Source organism: Osmerus mordax, chromosome 7 (assembly GCF_038355195.1).
Source record: "Osmerus mordax isolate fOsmMor3 chromosome 7, fOsmMor3.pri, whole genome shotgun sequence".
Classification (NCBI taxonomy): domain Eukaryota; kingdom Metazoa; phylum Chordata; class Actinopteri; order Osmeriformes; family Osmeridae; genus Osmerus; species Osmerus mordax.
In genome coordinates this window covers 9,021,579-9,047,651 of record NC_090056.1, presented here as the reverse complement: position 1 = coordinate 9,047,651, position 26,073 = coordinate 9,021,579, and the positions used below count along the sequence as shown (strand labels likewise).

At 50.3% G+C, this 26,073-nt stretch overlaps 1 protein-coding gene across 1 annotated transcript in view; it reads left to right on the top strand.

The window, feature by feature from the left end:
- The window catches only part of plxna2 (plexin A2), a 107,309-nt gene that overhangs the window by 1,906 nt on the left and 79,330 nt on the right, over positions 1-26,073 (top strand). The window contains 1 exon segment of the mRNA XM_067239007.1: positions 23,071-23,145. Within this exon segment, the coding sequence (XP_067095108.1) occupies positions 23,071-23,145 (75 nt within the window).

The window sequence follows — 26,073 nt, the reverse complement described above, 5'->3', positions numbered from 1 at the left end:
AAAATGCATTTATTAAATACAGCTTTTTAAACTGCGGCGAAGGAGTAAAACAGCATCCTGGTAGTCGTTTTTTATTTATTTGGGGGGTTTAATTAAACACAGCTGAAATGTGTCCGGGGCAGCTCAGGGAGCCTAGATCTCAGCCTATCAATATTCCTGTTTCATTCCCAGCCAATGGAAGCACTGCAGGGAAAACATTTGAAATTCATAGAAATTCTTATCAGTTGTGTTGTCGGGCCTATTGATCTGATGCTTTGAAAACAGCCTGGTGCTAGCCTGAAGTACTGTGTACAAATCACCCTTACTTCCCAATGGCCAACCAAATCACAGCATAGAATACTGTAGCGTAGGTGAGACACAAACATGTGTTAGCACAGATAGCATTAGCAGCAGCCAGAGCTGGGCATGGCTATCCTGAGGATGGTGGGATGTTGCAGTGTGCAGGCTGCACGTTCAGGAAGGTAGAGCAGTTACATGCTGGCTTCTCTGTGACCTCAGGCACAAAGGAGAAAAACAGAGAGAAAACATCGTTAGGATACTTAAATTCCACAAATAGATTAGTTCTGGCTGTCAGAGTGGGTGGTTGGCACGACGCCAGACAATATTGATCAGATTTACAAAGCACTTGAATGAGCCAGATCACTCTGATCTCCCAATTCATTACTGTGGGCTTTCAGAGTTGCCAGAAATGAGATAAAACAATGATAGGATGGAGAGAGAGGAACAACTGGCGTGTCCAAGTGTGTGGGTAGTGACTCGTTCAGCATGGCCGGCTGTGAAGACAGTTCTCTGATACCAGTCTGTGTAAAAAGCGCCACACTACCGATGCTGTGTGCTGATACACCTTGGTAACAGTCATGAAGATGAGACGGGTATCGCAAGTGCGTTTACGTAATAGCCTGAGCGCTTAACACCTCAAGATTGCTTGAGAAGGCAAAACCATAGCCCTCTCATCTCTCTGGAAAAAAAAGATAGACAAAAAGAACACCCTAAACAAATGTTCTCATTTGCAAACTGTCACTTTCTCGAGCTGCCTGGCGTCGTGGAGATGTAAAAGTTGAAGAGTCTGGTTTGATGAAATCCAGACGTGTCGTTCCTCGGAAGCTGAGTGCTCAGAGAGACAGTGGGACTGATGTTCCTGTGTGTTCCGGCAAGACGGTTCTCCTGCCTCCTGTCTCGCACAGGCAGCCATACGCAGGCCTCCCAGGGTGTCTGCCTCACAGCCTCTCCTGAAAGGCTCTTCAGTTCCCTCATCACTGCATGTTTACAGCCAGCGTTTGATAGGATTCATATCAGCCTCGCTCTGTCGACAAACGCTCAGTTATTCTGATGGGCTAATGTGGTTGATGAGGAATGGTAGTCATTTGTTGTCATCTGCATTGTTGGACTTGAATGCTGGCTTGATTCATAGAAACATTTATAAGGAGCTTTGACACTCAGTCTCTTCTGCCCCTCGTTAGTCTTTCCTTCCCTCTTTTTGATCCCTCCTTCATTCCTCTCCCTTCCTGAGCCCCAGACAGAAGAGCAAGCGTCAGTCTAATGAACTGTGATCCAGTGCTAATAGTGTGTGATGATATCCCTGAACACTAATAACATCTACCTTCACCACCTCATTACCTGCTTATCACTTCCTCCACCTAGCCCCATCCTCAGAGCACTGCGCCTCCCCCATGCCCTGCTGGCCCAAGAGGAGAAACAGAGGCCTCATCAGTGTTGCCACTCTGTTGCTACATGTAGTAACCTTTCACCTTACTTAGTGACACAAAAAATCGTATCCAGCGACAAATCTGGGGACTTTCCACTACTTTGGTAATGTCTGCTATTGTTGTTGAGCAGCAGCAAAATAGCTGTAATTGTACTTGCCCCCTATTGGGATTAGACAGCTTTCGACTGCCTTTCTAGAGAGCTGCATGGAGTGTGTATACTAGCTAGCTGCTGTGTTGACCACTCTAGGGCCCTGTTAGCTGTACTGCTGAAGATAGAGTGGTGTGTGTAACTAGCGTGGGGTGTGAGGTCCCGTCCATTCCCCTCTTCCTGGAGGAAACACAGACCACCTCTGACCCCAGGGTCAGAGAAAGGTCCAGCCGAGGCAGGCCGCCTGAGCCTAGACACTGCTTAAAGCCCTGCCTGTCTGTCTGCCAGCCTAATCACACCCTGCTGTCTGTCTCTCTGCAGGCAGCGTAGCTCTGTCATTGTGTTCCTCCTGGGAGAGTTTGTGTGCGGGGTCGACGAGATCACTAACGCAGAGCACAAGGTCGGGGCCGTGTAATAGCATTACACAATCACACGGGCCCAGAGAGAGTGAGGGAGGTGGAGGGATGGGGTGGGGTAGTGGAGTGGAGGGAAAGAGGGCAGACAGGGATGTGTTTATGAGTGGATCTCAGCTCTATCCCCACACAGCCTAGGCTAGGGCAGGCAGGCAGGGTAGACGAGCAGGACAAGCAGGCAGGCAGGAAGGAAGGCAGGGCAGGCAGGCAGGGTAGACGAGCAGGACGAGCAGGCAGGCAGGAAGGAAGGCAGGGCAGGCAGGCAGGGTAGACGAGCAGGACGAGCAGGCAGGCAGGAAGGAAGGCAGGGCAGGCAGGCAGGGTAGACGAGCAGGACAAGCAGGCAGGCCATGGGAAGGTTGTGGTGTGAGAGGCAGGATCAGGGGTTGGTCTAGCTGCTGCAGGTCAGCTTAGCCACTGCTGTCACTCATTACACTCTAATGGGGAACCGTTGGAGAACCATCACACTACCCCCCCCCCCCCCTCCCTCCATCCCCTCCCCTCCAGGCTGAGGTTAGACATTAGAGTCCCTGCCTGCTGGTGACCTGGGGGTGGGGTCAGAACTAGCACAGCAGACAGGGAGGTTGTGGTGTCACTGAAAGACAGCGCTGAGGCAAACACGCTTGTTCCTCTCCGCCTCCGTGGGGAAGTTTAACCCTGGCAGAGCCAGAGTCAGTCATGGCGTGGGTTGTAGTGCATATGGCTCACTCGATTTGGGTCTGGAAGCAGCTGTTGGCTCAGCAGGGTGGAGGGCTCTGTTGGGATAGAGGGACGAGTGTGTGTGTGTGTGTGCGTGTGTGTGTGTGTGTCGGGGGGGCTTGCATGTGTATAGTGGGGTCTTATCTTGGTTGCTTTGTTGACTGTTCCCCTGATAAAGGTTGAACTAGTGCACCCGGAGGCTGGATAACACACCTGATAGGTTTACATTGCTGCCTGTGGCTCTGCTGGTTTAGCTAACTGATGGTGTTTGATTGTGCTCGTGTGTGTGTGTATGTGTGTGTGCGGCCCCTGACTGGTAACTGTTGACAGACAGACAGGAAAACCAACCTAATCGCATCCTCCATAGAGAGTTTACACGCATGTTTCACTTAGTTTGCTGCCCATTACATCACACAGTGGGACCGACAGGAAGGGACACAAATACAAAGAAACTGCTCTAGGTAGATGTGTGTGTGTGTGTAGTTAGGTGGTGTTGTGACTGCAGCCTGGTGAGAGAGGAAGGCGTAGCAAGGATTGGGTGTCGGCCCTGGCCCCAGAGGCTCCTGGGCTGTAAAGGGATAGGCCTGATGTTGGGTCTAGACTGGGGAGATGGAGGGCTGTCCTCTTCATAGGACACAGTCAAAGGGCAGCTGATCAGATGAGCTGATTTCTCTCAGGTTTCTGCTGCCTGACCGAGCCCCTTGTCGCAGCGTGCTCCGTACCAACATCTCGCACACTCCCTTCATTCCATGCTACAGAGGGCCTGATAGTGTTACAGTGCTCCTCATGCAGCAGTTTTGTCTTTACAATTGCTATTTAAATGTAGGCCTTGGGCATTGTGATCTTCTATCCTGTTTTACATTGTCACAAGTCATAGATTTAGGGGCAAATAGAGTCACTATCAAACAGTGTTATGAAATCCTAAAATAAAACGTGCTCTCCTGTGGTAGTGAGTGTGGAACAATGGAGGTGGGGAGGTTTCAGCTGGCTGCTGGTGTCGGGGCTGGGATTGTGTGACGGAAAGGAAATTGTTCCTGTTCTCAGACCCTGATGACTTCCTCCATAAAAGAACAGAAATCATTGGAAAAAAAACTGTTGGAGGAAAATACAATATTATACCAGGAATGCAGTCTTGCTGTCTTTTGCTCTCTCTTTCTCTCTCTCTCTCTTCCTCTCGCTCTCACGCTGTCTCTCAATCTCTCTGTCTCTCATTCTTTTTTGCTCATTTTTTTTTCCCTCAGTTATCTTTCTCTCTCTTCTGTCTTTTCTTGTCTACGAAGCTAGGGTACCCTCCCTCCTGCTTTGCTGCCGCATGAACCTACCTGTCTCTGTCTCCTCTCAATCTATCTCCCTATTTCTCTCTCTTCTTGTGCGCGGAATCTGAATCTTTCACTTATGTTCAGTCTCTCTGTCTCGTTCTGTCTTTCTCTCTGTTTACCTCTCTGTCCCTGCACCTCTCATTTGTTCAATCTGTCTTTTTCTTTCTTTCTTTCTTTCTTTCTTTCTGCCTCTCTCTCTCTCTCTCTCTCTCTCTCTCTCTCTCTCTCTCTCTCTCTCTCTCTCTCTCTCTCTCTCGCTGTCACTCTCACACACACACACACACACACATTCTGTGATCTGAAGATTGTGGTGTGTAATCCGTCCAGGCAGAGCCACAATCCCATATAAGGCCAGCAGAGCCTCCATCTGGATCCGCATCTCCATATCAGATGTGTAGCTAGCCAGGCTAGCAGACAGGGCTCTGTTGATCCACAGAATCAACAGAGGAATGCTGGGGCGCTCCACCGGACACACTGTTCACACAGGTTAGCCTTCCCACATCCAGCCCCCATCTCTCCCTCCTCCGGCCTCCCCCTTTTTATCAGCTCCTCCCCTACTCTAGTCTCTCTCTCCATTCTATCCTTCCGTCCGCTTCCTCCATGGTGTCAGGAGAGCACTTTTTATGTACGCATTATGCATATGCTGTTATGGTGTAGCTGCAGACATCCTGACAAACAGCTGGGCCACATTTGAGAGGAGGACAAGGGAGAGCTGGGGAACCTGTAAATCCAGGCTGAACAACTCTAGAACAAAACCATGTCAAACAGACACAAAAGACAGCTGCGCTTTGCTTAACAGGTCCATTAAGTTTTTAAAAGCACTCTTTCCACTGCTAAGTCTATTGTATTCTCTATTTTCTATCTATCTATCTATCTATCTCTCTCTCTCTCTCTCTCTCTCTCTCTCTCTCTCTCTCTCTCTCTCTCTCTCTCATGTGCTCATTGGGTCTGTTCCTCATTACATTTTCATGTTTCTACAGGCTTTTTTTCCCCCTGCTAGCTTTAATATGCATAGTCTCCACTTTCCTGTGTGTGTGTGGTTTGGTTTGTTGTCGTTGAGGATCTGGTTCTGATTAGCTTAGCTCTCCCCCATAGCTTTCCCTCGCTGCCACATTTGGGGCCAGGCTGGCACTCGTAATGTTTCTCATCCAGCCCATAATTGTTTCAAGAGGCTGGCAGTCCCGGGTCTCTGGTTGCCCCCTTTGTACCTCTCCCTTTCTCATGTCTCCCCCCCCCCCCCTCCCCCGTTCTTCTCTCCCTCTCACCGTGGGTCTGACAGGAATGGAGGGATGAGAACAGCTCATATTAAAAGCCCTGCTCCTCTGGGTCCTAAAGAGCTCATTAACCTGGTCCAGTCTAGATGTACAGGACCTACCTCCGCCAGCGAGAGGGAGAGAAGGGGGACGAGGTGGAGGAGGAGGAGGAAGAGGGACCAGCTAGGCCCCGAGGGAATAACACGTTCTGGCACGTCTCCTCTCCCCTCCTCCACCTCCCAGAGGAGTAGATGTGAGTTCACCTCTTGGGTCTCCTCACACACCTGCCCTGCTGATCACAGCACTCCAAGGTGGTGATGAAGTCGAAGCTAACAGGCACACAGCAAACTGCTGTGCCACGTACGTGTGATAGCACGTGTACAGCACGCACACACTTTCAAAGGAGGAGCAATACTTTATGTAAATACATCGTCAGTGTATCCAGCACATCATAAAATATGAGTTATGCCTCTAAACTTCCGCTCGATAGCAGATACCAGCCTAGTCACTCTCAAGGACGGGGTAGGTTCAAATGCATGATGGGTACAGTAGGCATTGAAATGTAGACTGAACTGTGAGTAATTGCCAGTGAAAAGCCTAAATCTGGTTTGGGTGATGCATCCCAAATCCGTGCTGTGTTCCCAGGCTGGAGCTGGGAGTATGGTAGGGTCTGTAGCTGGGTCTGTGTGTGTTAATCTGCTTGGTGGGGACTCAGCCTCTGTGATGTTCCCCAAGCCTGGCCTTAGAGGAAGGCCGATAAGCACCACTCTCTGAATGGGCCGGCCACAGAACAAACAAATACTTTACATTCAAGGATGAAACAGTGTGAGGAGAGCGTGTCCTTCTCTTTCTCTCTCTCTCTCTCTCTCTCTCTCTCTCTCTCTCTCTCTCTCTCTCTCTCTCTCTCTCTCTCTCTCTCTTTCTTTCTCTCTCTCTCTCTCTCTCTCTCTCTCTCTCTCTCTCTCTCTCTCTCTCTCTATCTCTCTCTCTCTCTCTCTCCTCTATCTCACTCCTCTTTCTCTCTGTAATCTATCTATCTATCTCTCTCTCTCTGTCTATCGATCTTCATTTATCTCTCTCTCTCTTCCTCTCTGTCTTCCTCACTCCTGTTTTCCTGTTGGCTTCTTTCTTCTGTCTTATTTGCTCCCTGAGCTGACCAGAATTGTGGTTGTGGTTCTAGAGGGAGGTGGTCGAGCTGTATCATTTAAATGTCAGATTCCATGTTTTCCACAAGAATGACCATTTTGTTTGAGCTGCCTGCAGCTTTTCTCGCTCTCCTGCCTCTCCTTCCTCTCCCCTCTTACCCTCTGTTTGGTGTGTGTGTGTGTGTATGTAAAACAGACAAGCTAGTGCCAGGGAGTCACATCGACCTGGAATGGAAATGGCATGTGGAGACTCTCTCCTCCTCTCTCACTCCCTCCTTAACATTTTTCCTTTTCTCTCTCTCTCCCTCCCTCCGTTCCCACCTCTGTCTCTCTTTTGTTCCTCCGGTCCCTCACTTTCTCTCATTCCCAATGCTGAGTAATATTAGCATATCATTGCCGTAGAGAGACTTCAACTTCACAATTACAGTAATGGGTTTTTAATGGTTCCCCTTGCAGCACCATTATGTGCCTGGGCTCCTCGGTCTAATCCAGGGGGGACCATATGGGCAGCCAGCAGGCCTCGTTCAGCAGGCCCAGAGGTGTGTGTGGTGGGGGGCGCCACTGGAACCACAAGGGGAGACAGGAGGGTATTAAAAGGCAGGGGAACTCAGGGCTTTATTTGAAGCAAGGGGAACTTTATTTGTTTGAGGAACCAAAAGTTTGAAGTGGCCGTATATCAGGGTTCTCTGACATTTTACGAGAGCATGATTAAGTGTCAGATTTTTTGTTTGTGTGTATGCTAGTGAAAACGTTTGTGTGTGGATGGGTGGGTGTGTGAGATGGGTGTGCGTGTGTGTATATAGAATTACTATTGAGGTGATGAGGAAACAGACTTCAGGCATCTGGAAAAGGAATGACACACCTTCAGGCACTAGGCACGGTCTTACCCCAAAGGCAGGATTTAGCTCAGGGGCAGGGCTTGGCTCAGGGGCAGGGATGGAAAGTCAACAGGAGTTGCTGACAGCGTTAAGACGTGTGCATGAAGTTACAGTGTCATTGTTTCTAAACTGGGGCTCTGGGACAAAAGTGGTATGTGTGTGATTTAACTGAATCATGGTCAAATGAATGTAGACATGACCAGACAGGAAGCCGTAGAACATTCCATAACTTGTAGCCAGCATTAGTGCCAGTGAATCAGCCACTGTCCACCTGGATGTCAGTCTCAGTCATACACAGTACTGCTCGTAGGCCAGTAGAGTAATAGGCCTAAAAGAAGAAGTCTCTAGTTGACTACTGATTTAAAACCAAGTGTTTCTGATTCCATCACATCTGACCATGAAATAACTTTGAACATCCTCTGGTCGTGTCAGTGCGAGTTAGCCCCTTAAAGCAATTACCTTTAGTAAAAAATGTAATTAAACCCAACCGAGGTTGAACCCAGAGCAAGGACGAGCTCGCTTCCCCGTTTCGAAGCTAAGTGGACGAGAGCCAAAAAACGTCTTGACTCATTATTGTGTGGATGTAGAAAAGATTAAACCGTGCTAAAGACTTTGTCTCTGCGGCTTCAACTTTTTCGCCCCATATGACACATCTAGTGAGCCACAGAGGGTAGTGTGTGCTTGTGACTGTGTGTGGGCCAGAACGGATGGTGTGAAAGTGCTGATGCAGGGCCAGGAAGGCTGCCCAGGTAGTGGCCTACAGCGATGTCATCCAGCCTAGGGCCAGCCAGAGGAAGAGTGACATTTACTGCCACCCTAATGAGCTAATTAGCCTGATTCAGACGAAAACCCTCTTGACTCTCTCTCTCTCTCCCTCCCTCCCTCCCTGTCTATCTCTCTCTCTTTCCTCTCTCCAGGGATCAGCACTCATCTCAGAATAGTTCCTATTCTGTTCAGGTTGCTGGTGTGAAAGTTACCCGGCTGAAAAATGTGATTGTTTTGGAGAAAATTGCTTTTCATTTTTTGAAGAAGTGCTTTCATGACCGAACTCCCAAAGTGAATTGAGACGCTTGTGTGCCGTCTGTTTTCCTCCGAGGCTTGTTGCGTTGTCTGTGGGGTATCAATGAGCCCCACCCCCAGTGCTGTCACCCCCTCAGTACTGTCTGATCTAGAAGCTGATTGCCTATTGTTCCTGTACAGAGATGTGCTATAGAAATCTCCTCTTATTCACTCAAGGTAATGTTGTTTTTGTTTGTCTCTCTGTGGTGCTTCAGTGTACAGCGTTGTAATTATGCTCTCCTCACGTTCATTAGTCGGTTGTTGTGTGATGAGTCTTCCTGCCACTCTGGAGGATGTGATGTGCCTAAATACACTCTTCCTCATCCCCCAGGCACCTGACATTTCTCTGTTCTTCATTAGAGAGAACGAGAGACACAGAGAGGGGAGAGAGAGAGATGAGGAGAGAGACAGAGAGAGAGACAGAGAGAGAGACAGAGAGAGGTAAAGAGAGAGAGAGAGAAATGGATATCTAGCAGTCCAATGTGAAGTAATTAAGACATCATCAGACAAGAGGAATTATAAGTGCCTGAGCAATGAGATATGTTTGCTTTTCAGGCGTGTTAACACACTGTATATCCACGTGACCATCTACACACACACACACACACACAAAGACACACTTTGTCCAGTCACACCAACAGAATGTTCCAGGCTCATACGCATCACAAGGTCTTTGTTCTGACCTGTTTTCATATTGATAAGAAGAAGCTGAGTGCTAAATATCTGATCTGAAATATCTCAAGTCATTATAGTTCAGTGTACAGTTTACTACAATAGACAGACCACAAACGCATATTGCTTTGCCGTTGTTTTGCCTGGCATGTGGTCCTAGCAAGTCCCCCTGCTGCTAGTGACTGGTTGACTGAGTGACCAGGGTCAGGCCACTCTGACTAAAGAGCCCAAGGCCTGGCTTCTCCTTCATCTCCTTTGTCTTTCCTCACGAATCTACTCCTTCTATAGCAGTGTGTGTGTGTGTGTGTGTAGCACATCCTGTGTTTACAACATTAATGTGGTGGCGCAGACAGTCTGACTCATGAATTAGCTGCAGCCATGACTGGGGGCGAGCGCCAGCCTTGACTCTGAGGTGAGGTGGAGGGGACCAGGCGGAGGCCAGGCGGGGACCGGGCGGGGGGCCGGGCGAGGACCGGGCGGGGGGCCGGCGGGGGCCGGGCGGGGCCCCGTGCACATCTCCAGCTCAGTAAACAGGCTCCCAGAGGAACAGGACCAGACAGGCCAGACAGCCTCTCCTGCTCCTCACGTCAACCTCGGGAGAGACAGCTTTACTGTACCAGACAGCTCGGCAGGGATCACTGCTAACACGGAACAGTCGGCTGCAGTGTTTCTCTCTGTGTGCTCACATGTGGCTAACTCTGTTTGAGGAACGGTTATTTCCGTCTCCTTTGTCTCCTCCAGCCTCTTCTCGAGAGAAGCTGTGATTAGCTCATTCCAGACTGTCTACAGTAAAGATTATGAAAGCATTTTGGCTGTGGCTGCCTGGCCCAGATTAGGGCTAACACCTGGGCCTCACCCTCCACCTCTGGCTGTGTGGATGGGTTGGCACGTGCCAGCTGAGGTGCCCACTGCCCCAGCCTGGCCCCTTCCTCTCCGTCTCAGCTCGGCCCACCGCCGGAGAGGACGTGTGCTCACGGTGCAAATATGCGCTCTCCAGCCAACCTCCCAGAGTTCTGCCTGCAAGGCCACCCTCCTCTCCCCCCCCTTCGACGGCGGCCATTTCTCTTTTAACAGGCCGGCTTTGAGTCTGGCCCGAACATTCCTCTCTATATGAGAGCCCATGTCATGGCAGACTGTAATTCGTCTCTGTGTTTCTACTCATCAGATTCCCCTACATTATCAAACCGCCGCTCTTGTCACGCTGCCATGTTTTTAGACAACTCTGTTAGCGGTGTCCTTCTCTTACTTCCACTGTACCGCCAGTCTCCATGGCTAATGACACCCTTGGACTTCAGAGTTTGTGTGTGTATCTCTCTGTGTGTGTTTGTGTATGTGGGAGAAAAAGACAGACAGAGAGAGAGAGAGAGAGAGAGAGAGAGAGAGAGAGAGAGAGAGAGAGAGAGTGAGGGAGAGAGAGAGGGAGAAAGAATTGCATGTCTGTGTTAGCACATTTTTGTGGTTCTCTGCATGAATGACGAATGGCTCTGTTCTGGCTGCCTTGTTTTGGGGCTCTGGGGGGTTGAGGGGGGCAGGACTGGACCAGGACGAGTCAGGACTAGGAGGATGCAATGTGTGTGTGTGTGTGTGACAGTCTGGGACCATAGAAGTGTAGTTAACACGCAGGCGAGTGCATTAACATGGAGGCCCTCTCCTCAGGCACAGTCTGTCACAGATCTGTCAGACCTCTGTGAGCCCCCTCATCTGTCAGCAGGGACGCTCACACACCCACACACACACGCACGCACACGCACAGATACTGTGGCACGCAACACAAAGTTGATGTAGCCTCGGGGACCATGTCTGTTTCTTTTATATTGGTTTTGGAATGTATGGAACATTAGCCACTGTAGACGCACGCCACGGCCGTTTCCTGAAACGAGAAGGCTCCTCTCAACGGCAGCATCAGAGAGGAAGTGGTACAGAGTGTCTCTTTGTGTACTCTGGAGGAGGCCCAGCTGTTGCTCCTCCACTGGCCTGCTCCACTGAAGCCCTTCACCACAGAGACCTCCTACCCCGATAGGCCATCATAGTACCTGGCGCTTCCTGTTAGGATGATATTTGGCTGTTGTCTTTCAGCGCCAGAGCGCCATGAAGGAATGTCTTTCAGCACCTAGGTAGGACACAGGGAGATGCAGGAGGCTAACTAGACTTGCCTTGGCCTTTGAATAGGGTGTAATTAGTACATTCTTTTAGCTTAGTTACTGCAGCTCCAGTTGGCTTTGTGTGGTTGTTGTTGTCTAACTGTCTCTAAACTCATTACGTATAGGTGTGTGTTTTCAGGGTCTCCACGACTCTGTGGTTGGCTGAGTAACCAAACCTAGACACACAAACAATGCAAGCTCGCCACTACGGTCACCATTATTGTAATTGGGACAATACCGCGTGGGTGCTAATGAAGATATTACACACGCAAGTGTGCACATGCACACGCATGCGTTAACACACGCGCACGCACACACATTCAAAAAGCATGCACACACACACATATGCCCTCACAAACATAAACAGTGTGGCCCAGGGCTGACAGGGGAAGCCACACATCTGTTGGGACCAAGTGTACTCTCCCTGGTGGGGTCATGAAGCCTGCAGAGAAGGTAGGGGCAGGGATGAGGGGAGGGATGAGGGAGGGACGAGGGTCTGGAACCTGATGGCCATAAATAATAATGATGCTGGCTGCCGGGGTCAACTAGGCTTCACACCACATTAAAGGACAGGTGATTGATCTGACCAGGGAGGGATGATCGATAGATGACCTCCCACCCTGCCCCTGCGCCCCTCCATACCACAGCCGGCCTGTTTATAAACAGGAGAATGGTTTGTAAGTGTGTGTGTGTGTGTGTGTGTGTGTGGAGACCAGGCTAGCGGTCATGGCCGCTCAGTCATCCGGGGGACCGTGGGTGCCAGCTGGACTCCTCAGGTCTGTCTCCCTCTCTGCACAGGGAGGTGAGAGGGGATGAGGGGGAGGGTGGATGGGGTGTCTCTCTGTCTGGCTGTCTGGCTGGCTGGCTGCAGGCAGGATGTCAGCTGGGCTGATTCCCCAGCCCCCCCTCCCCCCCTCCCCTTCTCTCCACGGACGGTTAGTTCCACCCTAGACGCGGTGCGCCCTAGTGCGAGGCCAAGCGCCTGCTTTACTCTCCACTCACTGGGGATTCTTAGGATTGAATTAGGTTGGTTTACCCCCCACCCCCCCCCCCCCCCCCCCCCCCCCCACAAGCAGGAAGCTCAGAATGATGACCTTGTCAGTGCTGCTGAAGCATGGAGGGAGGCGGCAGTCTCACACAGTCTCTTCCTGGTCAACATGCTGTGCTCATCTGTTGAATAAGGAGAATGGCTATGACTCACAGATGCATCTTTAATGTTTTCACAAAAGAAAAGGGAGAGAGAAAAGGGGGAGGAAGAGGTTAAGACAGAGGGATGTGGAAAGATGGGGTAATATAAAAGGGGGTCAAATGTGGGCCACTGAGAGAGGGGGAGAGCTGTGGTTCCACCCCACTGCCTGCCGGTCTGTCTGCCCTCCCCAGCATCAACAACCCCCCCCACACACCCCCACCCCCCAGTAACCCCCAGACACACACGTGTTCAGCGAAGGGCCACAGCAGCTTGCACACACCCCATATTCTCTTTTACCCCAGAGAGAGAGAGAGAGAGAGAGAGAGAGAGAGAGAGAGAGAGAGAGAGAGAGGGATCCACTCACATACCAACCCTCCCCCTTCCCTCCCCCACCTCCCCCTAAACACACACACACACCTATGATCCTGGATGGGCTCGCCCTATGCCTTTGTAAGGAAATGAGATTACCTTCCTAAATGTGATTCACCCAGGGATTACTAGGTGTGATCCAGGCTTTGCTGATGTCTCCTTGTCTGTCTGCCTCCCACAGACTAGACACTCCAGACCAGGGTTTTATTCTAAAATTACTGTTATTGTCTGAAATTGGGACCCTTGCGGCTATAGTAGAAAAAAAGACAACTTGTTTGCTGATGTTGGCTTGATTATTCTGTGGTAATCCATCACAAGACACACTCCTTGGCTGAATCTTGTGGTATCCTCAGCAGAATGGCAGGTCAGAGTCACCCAGAGTCACAGTCCCTGTTTCCTCAGACGCCACACTCCTCTCCCCGGTCACATGACGTGGGTGAGAGTAGATGAAGTGATCCCTGACCCCTCTGGGATCTCCACTCTGCAAATAAAGGAAACACAAGTGACATCTGCTGCACATGTAAACACCCAGTATCCAGTCCACACTCACACACACACACACACACCTTAGGGTCTGTATATAAAACAGAGTTTGTATATAACAACGATGATGGCCTGTGTCAGCTGCCCCCCCCCCCTCACTCAGTCACTATGGGATTGTTTTCTCCTTTCCTTTGTTTCTCTTTCGCTCTCTCTTTCCTCAGTCGCACATCATCGTCTAAACACTAAACCTCATTCTGCTTTTAAATTAGACCAACCCACTTCCTGTCCTTCCAACTTCTCTGCTTTCTCTCTCTCTCTCTCTCTCTCTCTCTCTCTCTCTCTCTCTCTCTCTCTCTCTCTCTCTCTCTCTCTCTCTCTCTCTCTCTCTCTCTCTCTCTCTGTCTCTCCCTCTTTCTCTGTGCATTTCTCAACAACACCCTTTGGCAGGAGAAACACAAGACAAGGAGGGAGGGGGTCATTTTAGTTGCTTCACACACAAACACACACACACAAACACACACACACAGTGAGAGGGAGAGGAAGTCTTGGGCAGAGCTGTTTCATGGCCCATCATGATGCACTGTGGTCCACTCCACCATGGACTCTTCCTCTTGAACATTCCCTGCAGGGGGAGGGGGGAGTCCAATAGCTGTCTGCCCCCTCGGAGACAGTGAGAACACCTACAAGTGTCAGCCAGAGACCGTTGGCCAAACAGCCCCTCCTCCTCCCCCACACCCGCTCCCTTTCACATATGGACACAGTTATTCAGACTCTTATTGTGAGGGAACAAAGGGAGTAGAAGCAGCAAACAGCGGTCAGAGAAGGAGGGGGCAGTCAGGTTCCATTCACTCAATATAACCCTCCCCCTCGTTTCCTTGGAACAGAGAAAACAACCACTGGGTTTGTTGGGCCAAACACTTCTGTGGTCCAGCAGAAGGGAGAGGTAGGGGAGAACGAGGGATGGGGTGATGTTTTTGGGAGAAAGTGCCCGCTCCTGAACTAACAGGAAAGTGTGGTGCCATACTGGAGGATCTGGAGAGAGGTTCCCAAACATTCAGCCGACTGACCGGAGTCTGTGGTCAGCACATGAAAGGCCCGGGATAAAAGGAGAGGGAGGGAAAGAGAGGGAGAGGGACAGAGAGGGGGAATGGAGAGAGAGAGAGACAAAGAGAGAGGGAGAGAGATAGAGACACTTGTAGAGGGAGGCAAAGAGGAAGAGCCTAGTGTGTTCTTTGTCTTTGTTTTCCAGCTGTTCAAATAAGGAAAGAGAGAGAGGGCACTGCTTGTTTGACTTGCAAATCTTTGCTTTGCATGTCCCAGTGTAGGCTAGGCCTCCTTGTAGACTGGGCAAGGATCTCTTGTTCACCCCCCTTACTTGAGAACGCTCTCCTGAAACCCCCTTATATTTCCGTCTTCTGGAACCTGAAACCCAGCCACTTCCTTATGAGCTGCAGCCCTGTAGTGATGTCAGCGGACGAGTTTACAGCAGCGAGGAGGAGGTCAGAGGAACCCAGGACACGCTACTCCTGGACTTCTCAACAGATTTTCAGATTCGAGACGTACAGTACAGTAGTGAAACTAACCGGCGCCTGGACTCCCAGACGCTAGCTCACAGAGCAGATTTACAGGCAGGAAACAGGAGTTCCCCCCAGGTAATACAGTTATAATCAGTCAGAGCAGACAGACAGACAGCAGGTTCCTGCCAGAGATCCTTATGAGAGTTCCAGTCCTCAGCAGAGAGAACCATGGAGATGACATGGAGAGGTTCTGCTCCTCTTCTCCCCTCTCTGTGGCTCACTGCTGGGCCAGAGGGAGCTGATGGGAGGGGGGTAGTTGGATCCTTAGTGTCCCATCCCCCTTTAACTGTAGGCCTCGCCCCCTCCCTCGCCAACCCTCGGGCAGAGTGACAGATGAGCTGAAGGGCGCCTCACCGGGCTTCCTGTCTATCGTGTGATCTCCCGAGCGCGCTCCAATCAGGCGAGGCGGCGGGCTGGGTCTCCTCCCCCCAGACATTCAGGGTCCCTCCCTTCTTTCCCTGGCTGGCCGCTGACCGGCACTAATGCTGTAATGGTGCTGCCCTACATATTGGGCACTGTGTCTGCAGGAGCAGCCCATGCACACTCGCCCTGCAGGGTTGGAGAACGGTGGAGAAAAGGAGGGGAGGGGGGTAAGGGTGAGGGGAGGAGAGGAGAAGATGGTATGGGAATGGAATGGAGAAGAGAGGAGAGAAGGGGAGGGCAGAGGAGAGAGGAAGAGGAGAGGAGAGGAGGGGAGGGGAGGAGGGTAAGGGGGAGGAGAGGAGAAGATGGTATGGGAATGGAATGGAGAAGAGAGGAGAGAAGGGGAGGGCAGCTCTGACAGCTGTCACTTGTCACTCTTACTTGTCCTCTCCTGGCCTGCCGTCTCAGCTTCAGGAGAAGCTCCCACCCCTCCACAGCTAAACCCGGTGACACAGCTCTCTCTCTCTCTCTTTCTCTCTCTCTCTCTCTTTCTCTCTCTGTCTCTCTGTCTCTCTCTCTCTTTGGATGTTTGTTTGTCTCTTGATCCCAAACTCCTTCGTCTCTACCCGGTTTGCATATGGGGTAGGGGAGGATCTGAAGAGAGCAGAGTACAGCAGGGTGACAGAGGTGTGTATTAACCCAGTGTGGAATAAGGATGGAATGCTAATGGGGTTAATTAAATTGATGGTCCTGTCATCCTTGGATGGGGAGAGGGACTGTGCTTGTCACACACAGTTTGCAAGGTGATTGCTTCCTGGAATGATGTAGATGCAGCTCTACCTTTAGAATCCACTCTCTCTCACTCCCTCTTTCTCTCTTTCTATATGTATCTCTCTCTTTCAATCTAGGTTTCTCTCTCTCACACACAAACACTCTCTCTCCCTCTCTCTCTCTCTCTCTCTTTCCCTCTTTCTCTCTCTGCCTGCTATTCTCTCTCTCTTTAATAATGTCCCTACCTTTGTTGCAAATGTCCTTTGTTCATTCAGTTATTGATCTTACAAAGTGGTTGTGATCTATTGGTCTTCATGCTCCTTCTGTCTCCACTAGTGTGTACGTGTGTGTGTGTGCGTCTGTGTGTTCATAAATCATTTCACTAGCCTGAGTGTGTGTGGATGTGTGTTCATGACTTTTCCCAGGTCCTCAGGCAAGGCTTGTGCGTGTGGTAATGTAAGGCTGACATTTAAAGCAGCATATTTTGTGCCATGGAATTAGCATACTTTATAGGACTGCCATTCTCCTTGGAGAGAGGAGGAGGCATTAAATCCACTGAGAAGATTGGTGCCACGCTTGAGCAGGCGATTTTAGAGACACACACACACACACACACATACACACATACATATACATACACACACACCTTTATCATGTACCCTGACCTGTACGCATACTACTCATGAATTCTGCATGCACAGCATCTTCAAGAGCATTCATATGAGGTACAGTATAACAGAGAGAGCAGGAGAGAGAGAGAGAGAGAGAGAGAGAGAGAGAGAGAGAGAGAGAGAGAGAGAGAGAGAGAGCAGAGCAAGAGAGAGAGATAAAGGGAGAGAGACTAAGAGAAAGCAGATATTGGTAAATGGAGGCTAAAATGGCAGAATGCTAAGACACGCCTGTCCATATTAGTGTGAGTATGTGTCAGGCTGGAAGACCCCTGCAGCCCATGTTCACGTGTCATCCATCCCAAGACTGCAGCAGGCTGAGGAAGCCGGATCTTGTTCAGCAGCCCCGTGCTGTTTGGAGAGATGCAGCAAAACAAGCTTCTGATTGTTGCTGTATGTAAAGAAGGTGTTACACACCAGTGCTTGATTAGACCTGAAATGTGTGTGTGTGTGTGTGACCAAGGTGAAGTCAAGCTGTGAGGTGACAGGTTCTAAAGCTGTCCTCATCCCACCTCCCCATGGACCCGAGCACTGGGGAGTGTCACTGACACCATGTGGGCCTCGTGCGTGTGCCTTTGGATGTGGGGAAGTGTGTCATGTATTTATTTGTGTGCCTGTACGTGCGCACTTATGCATGTGTGTATACTGTGTGTGTGGGGGTGCGTGTGACTTTGAGTGCCTGCGTGTGCCCGTGAGTGTGTGTGTGTGCGTGCGTGTGCTGGGCTTGTGTGTGTGTGTGTGCGTGCGTGTGCTGGGGTTGTGTGTGTGTTTAGGGTGAACCAGAGGCTGCTTCCCTGAATAACCCTGTCATAAATCCCCCCCCCCCACAGGGGGTCTATGTTTAATGAATCAGGACCTTATTTGCATAACCTCCTCCATTAAGACCTGAAGTTGATGAGCAGGAGTATTAACCAACACCAGGAGAGAGGACATGTCTGGCTCTGTACTCATGTATCCATGCAGTAATCAATGTGAACATGCTACCTCTGGGTAATGTGGTTCGCTGTACACAGGTCAATACCAGGGATATGTGTACTGCCAAGAGTAGGTTCTTGGCAATGCGGTCATTCTAGCATTATTGATATTTAAAGACACACAGAAACCCACACAGAGACACATGGAGGGATGTGACAACGCTCAATTGGCAGACTGACCAATCACATCCTGTTTTCATTCTTCAACAGTGCTACAGCTAAAATAGGTATCGTCAGCCAGCCGTTCATCACCAAGGAAATGCAACATGGAGGGACCAATGGTCCATGACAACCAGAAGCACATGTCTGCATGTGATCAGATATTAATCAGCTAATTGATCAGATAATATTGATTAGCTCTTGTTGCTGTCTACTCAGTCTCTGGTAGCCTCTGTTTTAGACACACACTGGTCTGCAGGGATGACATAACACTGTTTACAGCTACTCTCAGCAAAGTAGCATTGCTGCTGACTGGCACATAGATGCTTGCACACACTCAACGCATACACAAGTGTATGCATGTGCACTCAAAGAAGCACATACACTCACTTTCACAAACACGCTCACTCACTCTTTCAGTTATTAAACTGCTGGTCTTGTGCCAGGGGGGAGGAGGGTTGCCATGGCAACCCATGTCCAGCATTGGGCTTGTGGCCTCCTTTCTTTTCAAGGAGCATTAAGCGGGGTCAACCCCCCCTGCCCCCCCACCCCCCCAAACAACGCCAATCTGTGTTTGCTGGGTGGTCTTTGACCACTCACTGTACTCTCAGAGTGGACACCACTCTCTCACCCTCCCACCATCCACTCTCTCCTAATTAGTCCAATAACCCTAACCCAACACCCGTTTCTACCCCATCACTCTCTCCTACCCCACCACTCTGTCCTAACCACCCCCCCTCTCTCCCTTCCCCCATCTCCCATTGCTTGTTCTTCTAAATCTCTACTGGAAGATGACACTGATGTCCTGCAGACTATTAACCACCTTTATAGTTGTGTTGTAATGAGATGAGGCTGTTGACCGCAGTCAAAGTATTTCATTAGACTGTGTGTGTGTGTGTGTGTGTTTGAACATGACTCGGTATCTGTGTTTGTGTGCACAGTAATGTCCAACGGGCTGTGATAGCAATCTCATTACGTTGGAATGGCACCTCTCCCTCCCCTCTCCCTTTATCACAATTGTTTTTTTCTCTCTCTCTCTCTCTGCATCTCTCTCTGCATCTCTCTCTCTCTCTCTCTCTCTGCATCTCTCTCTCTCTCATTCTGAATACGGGCAGGCACTGAGAAGCTGGGAGGTGGTGACTCACACCCTATCCTCGGCCCCATGAGCCCCTAGTGAAGGGTTGGGGAGGGGGTGGCTGGAAGGTCGTTACGGGAGACCTTGCTGCTGCTGCTGCTCCCCTTTCAGCAATTCTGACCCTGCGCTCCACTTTCATGCCCTTTTCTCTCTGCTCGCTCCTCCCTCCCTCCCCCGTCCCTCCCTCCCTCCCCACGCACTAGCTAGCCTGCTCCTGCTCCACTAACCTGCCGTCAGACTTAATAAGCCCAGCGAGTGTCAGACAAGAATCGCTCTAATGTGGCTTTGATGAAGACGGCAGAGAGTGTCAGGGCTTTATAGCAACATTATACATTCATCGATATCAGCCTTGTTCAGCTCCAACACACAGGGCGTCCGCCCTGCCAGCCTCGATATGGGTGCAGCCCAGCAGACTCCTCCACATCCCTGCTTCTCCTGGAGCCGCCAGGGTCTCCCACTAGTCTCTCCTTTCCCACCACCTGACAATCTAGGTCTGCGATAAAGTTGTGTAATTCCAGTGGGAAAAGTCCAGACACTTGGGGTGGGGGAGGGGGGAGACATTTCCTGCTGTGAATCTCCTCCGAGCTGCTGTGAGTTTCTGTTTCTTTATTGTCGTCGTTAAACAGGTGTGTCACTGGGGGACTGGGATTCTGAAGAGCGGGATATTTTCAAGGCTGCAGATGTGTTTTGAAGTTCCTTTGATAACAGTTGAGAAATGATTGGTCTATCGACGGTGCCTTTGCATTCACTAGTTCTGAGGGCTACGAGCTGTCATCATTGATTGGATTTACTGATCTGTGCTTATTTAGATTTCAGCTCCGGTTTTGATCCTTCTTACTGCATTACATCCAGTTTCTCTACTTTATAAACAGAATGATGCAGAGTGTGATCAAGTTTATTGCCGCTTATATGAATTTGGATGCAGACACTCCCTTGAAAGGAGTTTTAATTTGCAGCCTATCATTGAGATAGATTTACATTTGTTTGTTATTTGGGTACAGAGTGAGCAAGGGGTTGAGTGTGTGTTTGTCATGTGACGGTGAGGTGCCTGTGTTGCTATGTGTGTGTCCTCTATCTAAGAGGCTCCTACTACCTCCCCTGTGTCCACACCACCCAGCCCACAACCTCCGATCTCTCTGTTTGCACAACAAGCAGAACTCACAGTCTCCGCGACACATGAGTTAGTAAGATTCATTTGGTTAAAACTCTTTATACCCCTTGTATGAATGTGTTTTTATCCAAAGTGATGCACAGGATTCAAACCTGAGATTCCTTGATCTGTAGTCAAATGCTTTACCACTGAGCTGCAGCCATCCCAAACAGTACCAGAGCTGCTACAATCATTGCAGGTCTCCTCTACGGTGTCTTCCAGGGTGTCCTTTACTCTCTAGCAGGCTGACCTGTTTTAGAGCGCTAAGCTGAACCAGCTCTCCCTCAAACCTCCACTCTTCCCTGCTCTCTGTGAACTCAGTTGGACTGGGTCCACCATGCTGGCCTCAACTCAGCTTTTTAATGTGATGCTAAATATAGCCTGTATATTGTGCTGCAGGGCTTGGACTGTGTGTGTGTGTGTGTGTGCGTGCGTCTGTGTGTGTGTGTGGTTCGGAGTGATTAGGGTTGGCCCTGATCTCATCCCATCTAGTAGAGTCTGGATTGTATTTAGATTGTGGGGGGAAACACAGAAAAACGCTGAGCACATCATTATCTATGGGCTCCTCAGTTAACACAGAGCTGGATGGAGATGGGGTGGTGAAGGCTGCTATGACGTCCACTGTAGATGTTCTTTAGAAAGTCCTTCAGCACGGAGATGTGAAGGCCTGTATGGGCTGACATACAGTACTGAAAACACTGACAGTCTTCACATTGTGTTTTCTGTCCTCATTACTAGTTTGATTTGCAGGATGAGTCTGGTTGTCAATGCCTCCCAGTATGGCTTATTATAACAAATGTGTGTGTGTAGATAGGGTTAACTGGTATAGGTGTTAGGGAGCAGATCAATAGACTATATAGAGGCAGGCCAGATGTATGATGTAATTGGCCTGTATCGACCAGGGCCTCTGCACTGCCCTCTCAAGGGGAGGCCACAGCACCACCACCCTTGTCAGGTGGAAATGGTGCACTGCACCTTTGTGAGAGGATACAGGATCTGCATTCTCCATGTCTCCTGTCAAACCCTCTCTTCTCCCTACCCTGCTATCAATCCCCCCCACACACACACACACAGACAGACCTTGCTGAGGTGTGGACACGGGATGTCCTGGTGCTCTGTCAGGCCTACAGGAAGTGACACAGTCTGCTTACAGCCAGGCAGGTGAACACAGCCCTTATAGGAGCTTATTGTACTACAGCAAATAGAACAAAGGAGCTTGGGCACTGGATTGACGGGAGTCATCACACAGACACACACACACACGCATACACACAAAAAGACACACACAAACACAGACACACATGCAGGCGACTTCTACAGGCTGCTGACACCAGAATTCTCCAGCCTGACACAGGTGATGTATTAGACGTGTTATCGAGGCAGAGAAGGGCTGTGAGTTTTCTGAGAGAGGGAGAGAGGCAGAGAGAGGGAGAGAGCGGGAGGGAGAGAGGCAAAGAGAGGGATGGAGAGAGAAAGGGAGAGAGGCAGAAACGGGGAAGAGAGAGAGGGAGGGAGAGATGCAGAGAGAGGGATGGAGAGAAAGAGGGAGAGAGGCAGAGAGGAGGGATAGAGAGAGGGAGAGAGGCAGAGAGAGGGAGGGAGAGAGCAGATAGCAAGAGCTGCACACCCTCTCCTCCATCCCTCCCATAGTAAAGAAATATGAGAGCAGTATGCTACATTTTCAAATAGATTTTTTATGACAGACATGGGAAGACAGGCTGTACACTAACTCAGTGTGTGTGTGTGCGTGTGTGTTTGTGTGTGTGTGTGTGTGTGTGTGCTAGATGAGAGTAGGAAGTGAGGATGCAGTCTGTGAGGCGGATGTGAGTGTGGAGTGTCAGAGGGGCACGGCCATGGCACTACACTCCTGGTGCGTGGGTGATGAATGCCCCCCCCTGGGTGCCACCCTGCCCTGGAACTAGGCCAGACACCCCAGCCTCGCCCTGCAGCCCCCTCCTGGAGCCTTAAGATGGAGCCTCCACCTGGGCCTTGTCCTTCTCTGAGGGTGCAGGTTAGCACACCTGTGTGACGGAGACACAGGTGTCTCACACACACACACTACCAGTGTGTGATATACTGTGTGTGTGTGTGTATTGGTGTGAGTGTGTTTTATTTCGTGTTTGTGTGTGTGTGAGTGTGTGTTTATGGGTGTGTATTTAATCCAGTGTGTGGGATCCGGCAGATAAAGGGCTGAATAGAGTGCCTATCACCACAGCACTGAACACTGTTGAAATGGATTAGCAAAGATAGGAGATAGGCTGTAAGACACATTACTGTGAGAGTCTGATCTCTCTCTCCCTCTATCTCCCTCTCTCTTATGCACACATTCTCTCTCTCTCTCTCTCTCTCTCTCTCTCTCTCTCTCTCTCTCTCTCTCTATGCTTCTCTCTTACACAACTACCATCTCTGTCTCCATCTCTCTCCTTCTTACACACAGTCTGCCGATCCCCCCCCCTCTCTTCCTCCTTGACCCACCATTGTCTCTTCTAGACAGGGATGCTGTTTTACCATAGCTCAGTGACCTTGACAAGAATATAAGTAGGAGAAGAGAAGAAGGATATAGCTGGTCAGAGTATGTTCTGCTCTGAAGCCTAGTTGAGGTGCAGGTGTATTGAGATTGAAATTGAAAGACATAGAGAGAGAGCGAAGTAGAGCGAAAGAGAGTTCTACCTCAGCAGTTGAAGCCCAATACTAACCGCTAGAGCATATTCTACTGGCACCCACACAACTATGGTAATATTCGGTATGTTACATCCTTCTTTACAACCTAACCTTGTTCAGGTTAGAACATTGTTTCAGTCAAACTATAAAGGGGATGACAGTTTAAGTAGTAGTCTGGATAAGCAGGGCTTGTTTGTGACATCGAGTCTGAGAGTCAAAGTCATGCCCACAGATATATATGACATGGTGTGTTTAGATGTGAGAGGATATAATCTTCTCTTGCTTAAATGTGTTACATAATGGTGCACATTTCAAACCCAAGCGTATATATGCTTGGCCTGCAGCCCTCTCCATATTCCAGCACAGCAGGAACACTCTAAATCCTCTGCATCTTCCACAAACTCACATGTACACACACACCCACACATTGAACTCCTACCCCATATTCATTCAGCATTTTCACTCGACAAATTGCTTCACACAGACACGCTTGGGGATGGCTGGCACACTACCTTAAACCAGCGGAGACTAGAAAGAGAAAGAGAGAGAGAAAGAGAGAGAGAGAGAGGGAGAGAAAGGAAGAGGGAGGGAGTGAGAGGGGGAGAGAGAGAGAGAGAAGTGAAAGAGAGTGGGGAAAGAGGAAGAGAAGGAAGGAAAGAGAGAGCGAGAGGGGAGAGAGAGAGCGAAGGGCAATTTGATTTGGAGTTTGGTCAATCTTCAAAAGCTTTTACAGGGTGCTTACACGCTCTGATCAAAAGCACCCAGTTGGCAGGGGCTTGTAGCAGGAACAGGACGCAAGAGCCTTAGAAGAGCTTGGCACAGCTCCCCTCCCACCCCTTCACCCCAACCCCTTACTCCTGCCACCTCCCCTTTCCCGTTATGGTTGTAGACACTGGTGCCCTGGTACAGTGTATTTTAGGGAGAGAGGAGAGATATTGGTGCAAACTACAATGTCGTTGTCCGCCTCCCCCACCCCCGGCACTGCTGCCTTTCAGCCATCTTCAGCCTCCCAGCCTCTCGACAGCCTCCCAGCCTCCCGTCCACGCTGCTCTCTCTGCTAGCCTGGTAGAGCTGTGACCACAGGCACATTCTATCCTGGGCTGCGCTCTTACGCGTGTCCAAGGAGCGTCCAAGGCTGTGGTGTGTCGAGGTGAACAGCGTGGGGGAACAGGGAGCCTGCCTGTAGGTCTACTCCTCCTGGAACAGTGCATGTCACCAGGCTCATCTGTCGTCCTGCCTGCATCCTTCTCTCGGCTCTCACACTCCCTCAGTGGAGGTGGTGGGGGGTGGGGGGTGGGTGCTAGGTGATGGTGGTGGTGTTGAAATGGGGGTTGGGGTGAGGGAGGGACAGCAATACTCTCTTAGGGGGCTGGGGGGGAGAGCAGGGGGTGGTGTTATGGACCCTTTAGCAGCTTTCTCACCCACACAATTAATAATGCAGGGGCCAGCAGGCCATGGGGGTTAAGTGTCAGTGTGCGATTGTGTGAGCATACTGTGTGTGTGTGTGTGTGTGTGTGTGTGTGTGCATGTGAGTGCACACAGGGAAATAACTGTTTCCTGGGAAAGGCATGGCAGGGTGCTTTTCAGGCTGGATTCCATTGGCTAAACCTTGCTTCAGCTCTCCTCTGTAGTCATACCTGGACCTTGGACAAGGGCTCTGCTTTCTACATTACTGTACCTCTCTCTCTCTCTCTCTCTCTCTCTCTCTCTGTCTGTCCCTGTCTCACCTAGTCAGTCTGCAGAGTGCTTCACGGTCCAACAGTGCCCTGGGAGATGTTCTGGCACATGCATACACACACCACACGCACACATTTTCTACCCAGTGGTGTGTATACTATGAATAAGTCTTTGCTACTTCTGCAGAACAGCGACCTTCTGTTGACACAAATCCTTAATGTGAAAAGCAGCTGTGTGTGGCCTGCAGAGGGTTGGGGAGGTATGGAGGCTGTGTGGTTGGTGGACTGTCATTAATGTTCATTCCATTATCTCTGGTGTGCCTCAAAAGCCAATGGCAGAGAGGAGGGGGGTGGTGGTGTTGTAGTACAGACAGATAGAGAGGACGTTCATATTGATTCGTTGTATGCGTCTCTGCCTCTGATGGAATGTGTTTACCTGACAGGACTGTTCACTGTTTTAGTCACCATGAAGTGAGTGTTTATGTGTGTGTGTGCGTGTGGATGAAAGTGTGACCTTCCAGGGTCACAGTCAAGAAGCAAGCGAGTGAAACCTGTTTACTGAGAACCTATCCTGCTCTGGTGGGGGTGGAGCGGCTATCCAGGACAGCGGTGTGTGTGGTGTGATAAAGATCTGATTTCAGATGAACTGTGTGTGTGTGGGGGTAAGGTCAGTCTTATCTAGTGATCCCTAGTGGCAGCAATAGCACGCCATTGAACACATATCACCACCTGACACGAGCTGCCCCTTTAGACACACACATACACACTCACACACGCGGGTCGGCATCTTGTACTCTGGCAGAGTCAGAGACTCCCACATGCTTTATGGATGAGCATTTTACTTTATGAATTTCTGTCAGTTCCCTTCCTTTTCATTTTTCCTCCCCTCCTTTATTGCATATGTGTTTTCATATGTGGAGTGCATGTTTCCATTCAGCAGCGGGTCAGAGGTCAGGTCAGACACAGTGTTGTGTCTGTGAGGGCTGCTCCTCCGGCCTGTCGTGCTCTTGTCTAACCCTGGGGTTTGGAAACTCCAGCTCTGGCCTTCCTTCATCTTTGTTTAAGCAACCCCCCCCCCCACACACACACACACACACATATTTTCCTTTCTCCCAGCGGAGCCTCCTGACAGACACATGACCTTGAGCTCCCCCCTGGGGGTTTGTAGAGGGGGTGTGGGTGCTCTTTGGTGCTGTCACCCTCAGAAAGGATGGATGGATGGAGGGAGGAGGGAATGGACAGATGATAGAGCCATCAGCTTTCATGTGTGGAGGAGACCCTGTGACATGTGACATCACGGGGTGGTCTCTCAGGCTGTTGTGAGGCGGGTCTGTCTCCAGAGACCCTCTGTCAGGGCTATTAGGCTGCAGTAACTGATGCTGCAGGAGGGTGGGGGCAGGACTGCCTGGCTCAGGGGGAGGGTGGGGGGCTATGGGGTGCATACTTGTGAAGGGAAGTCCTGCAT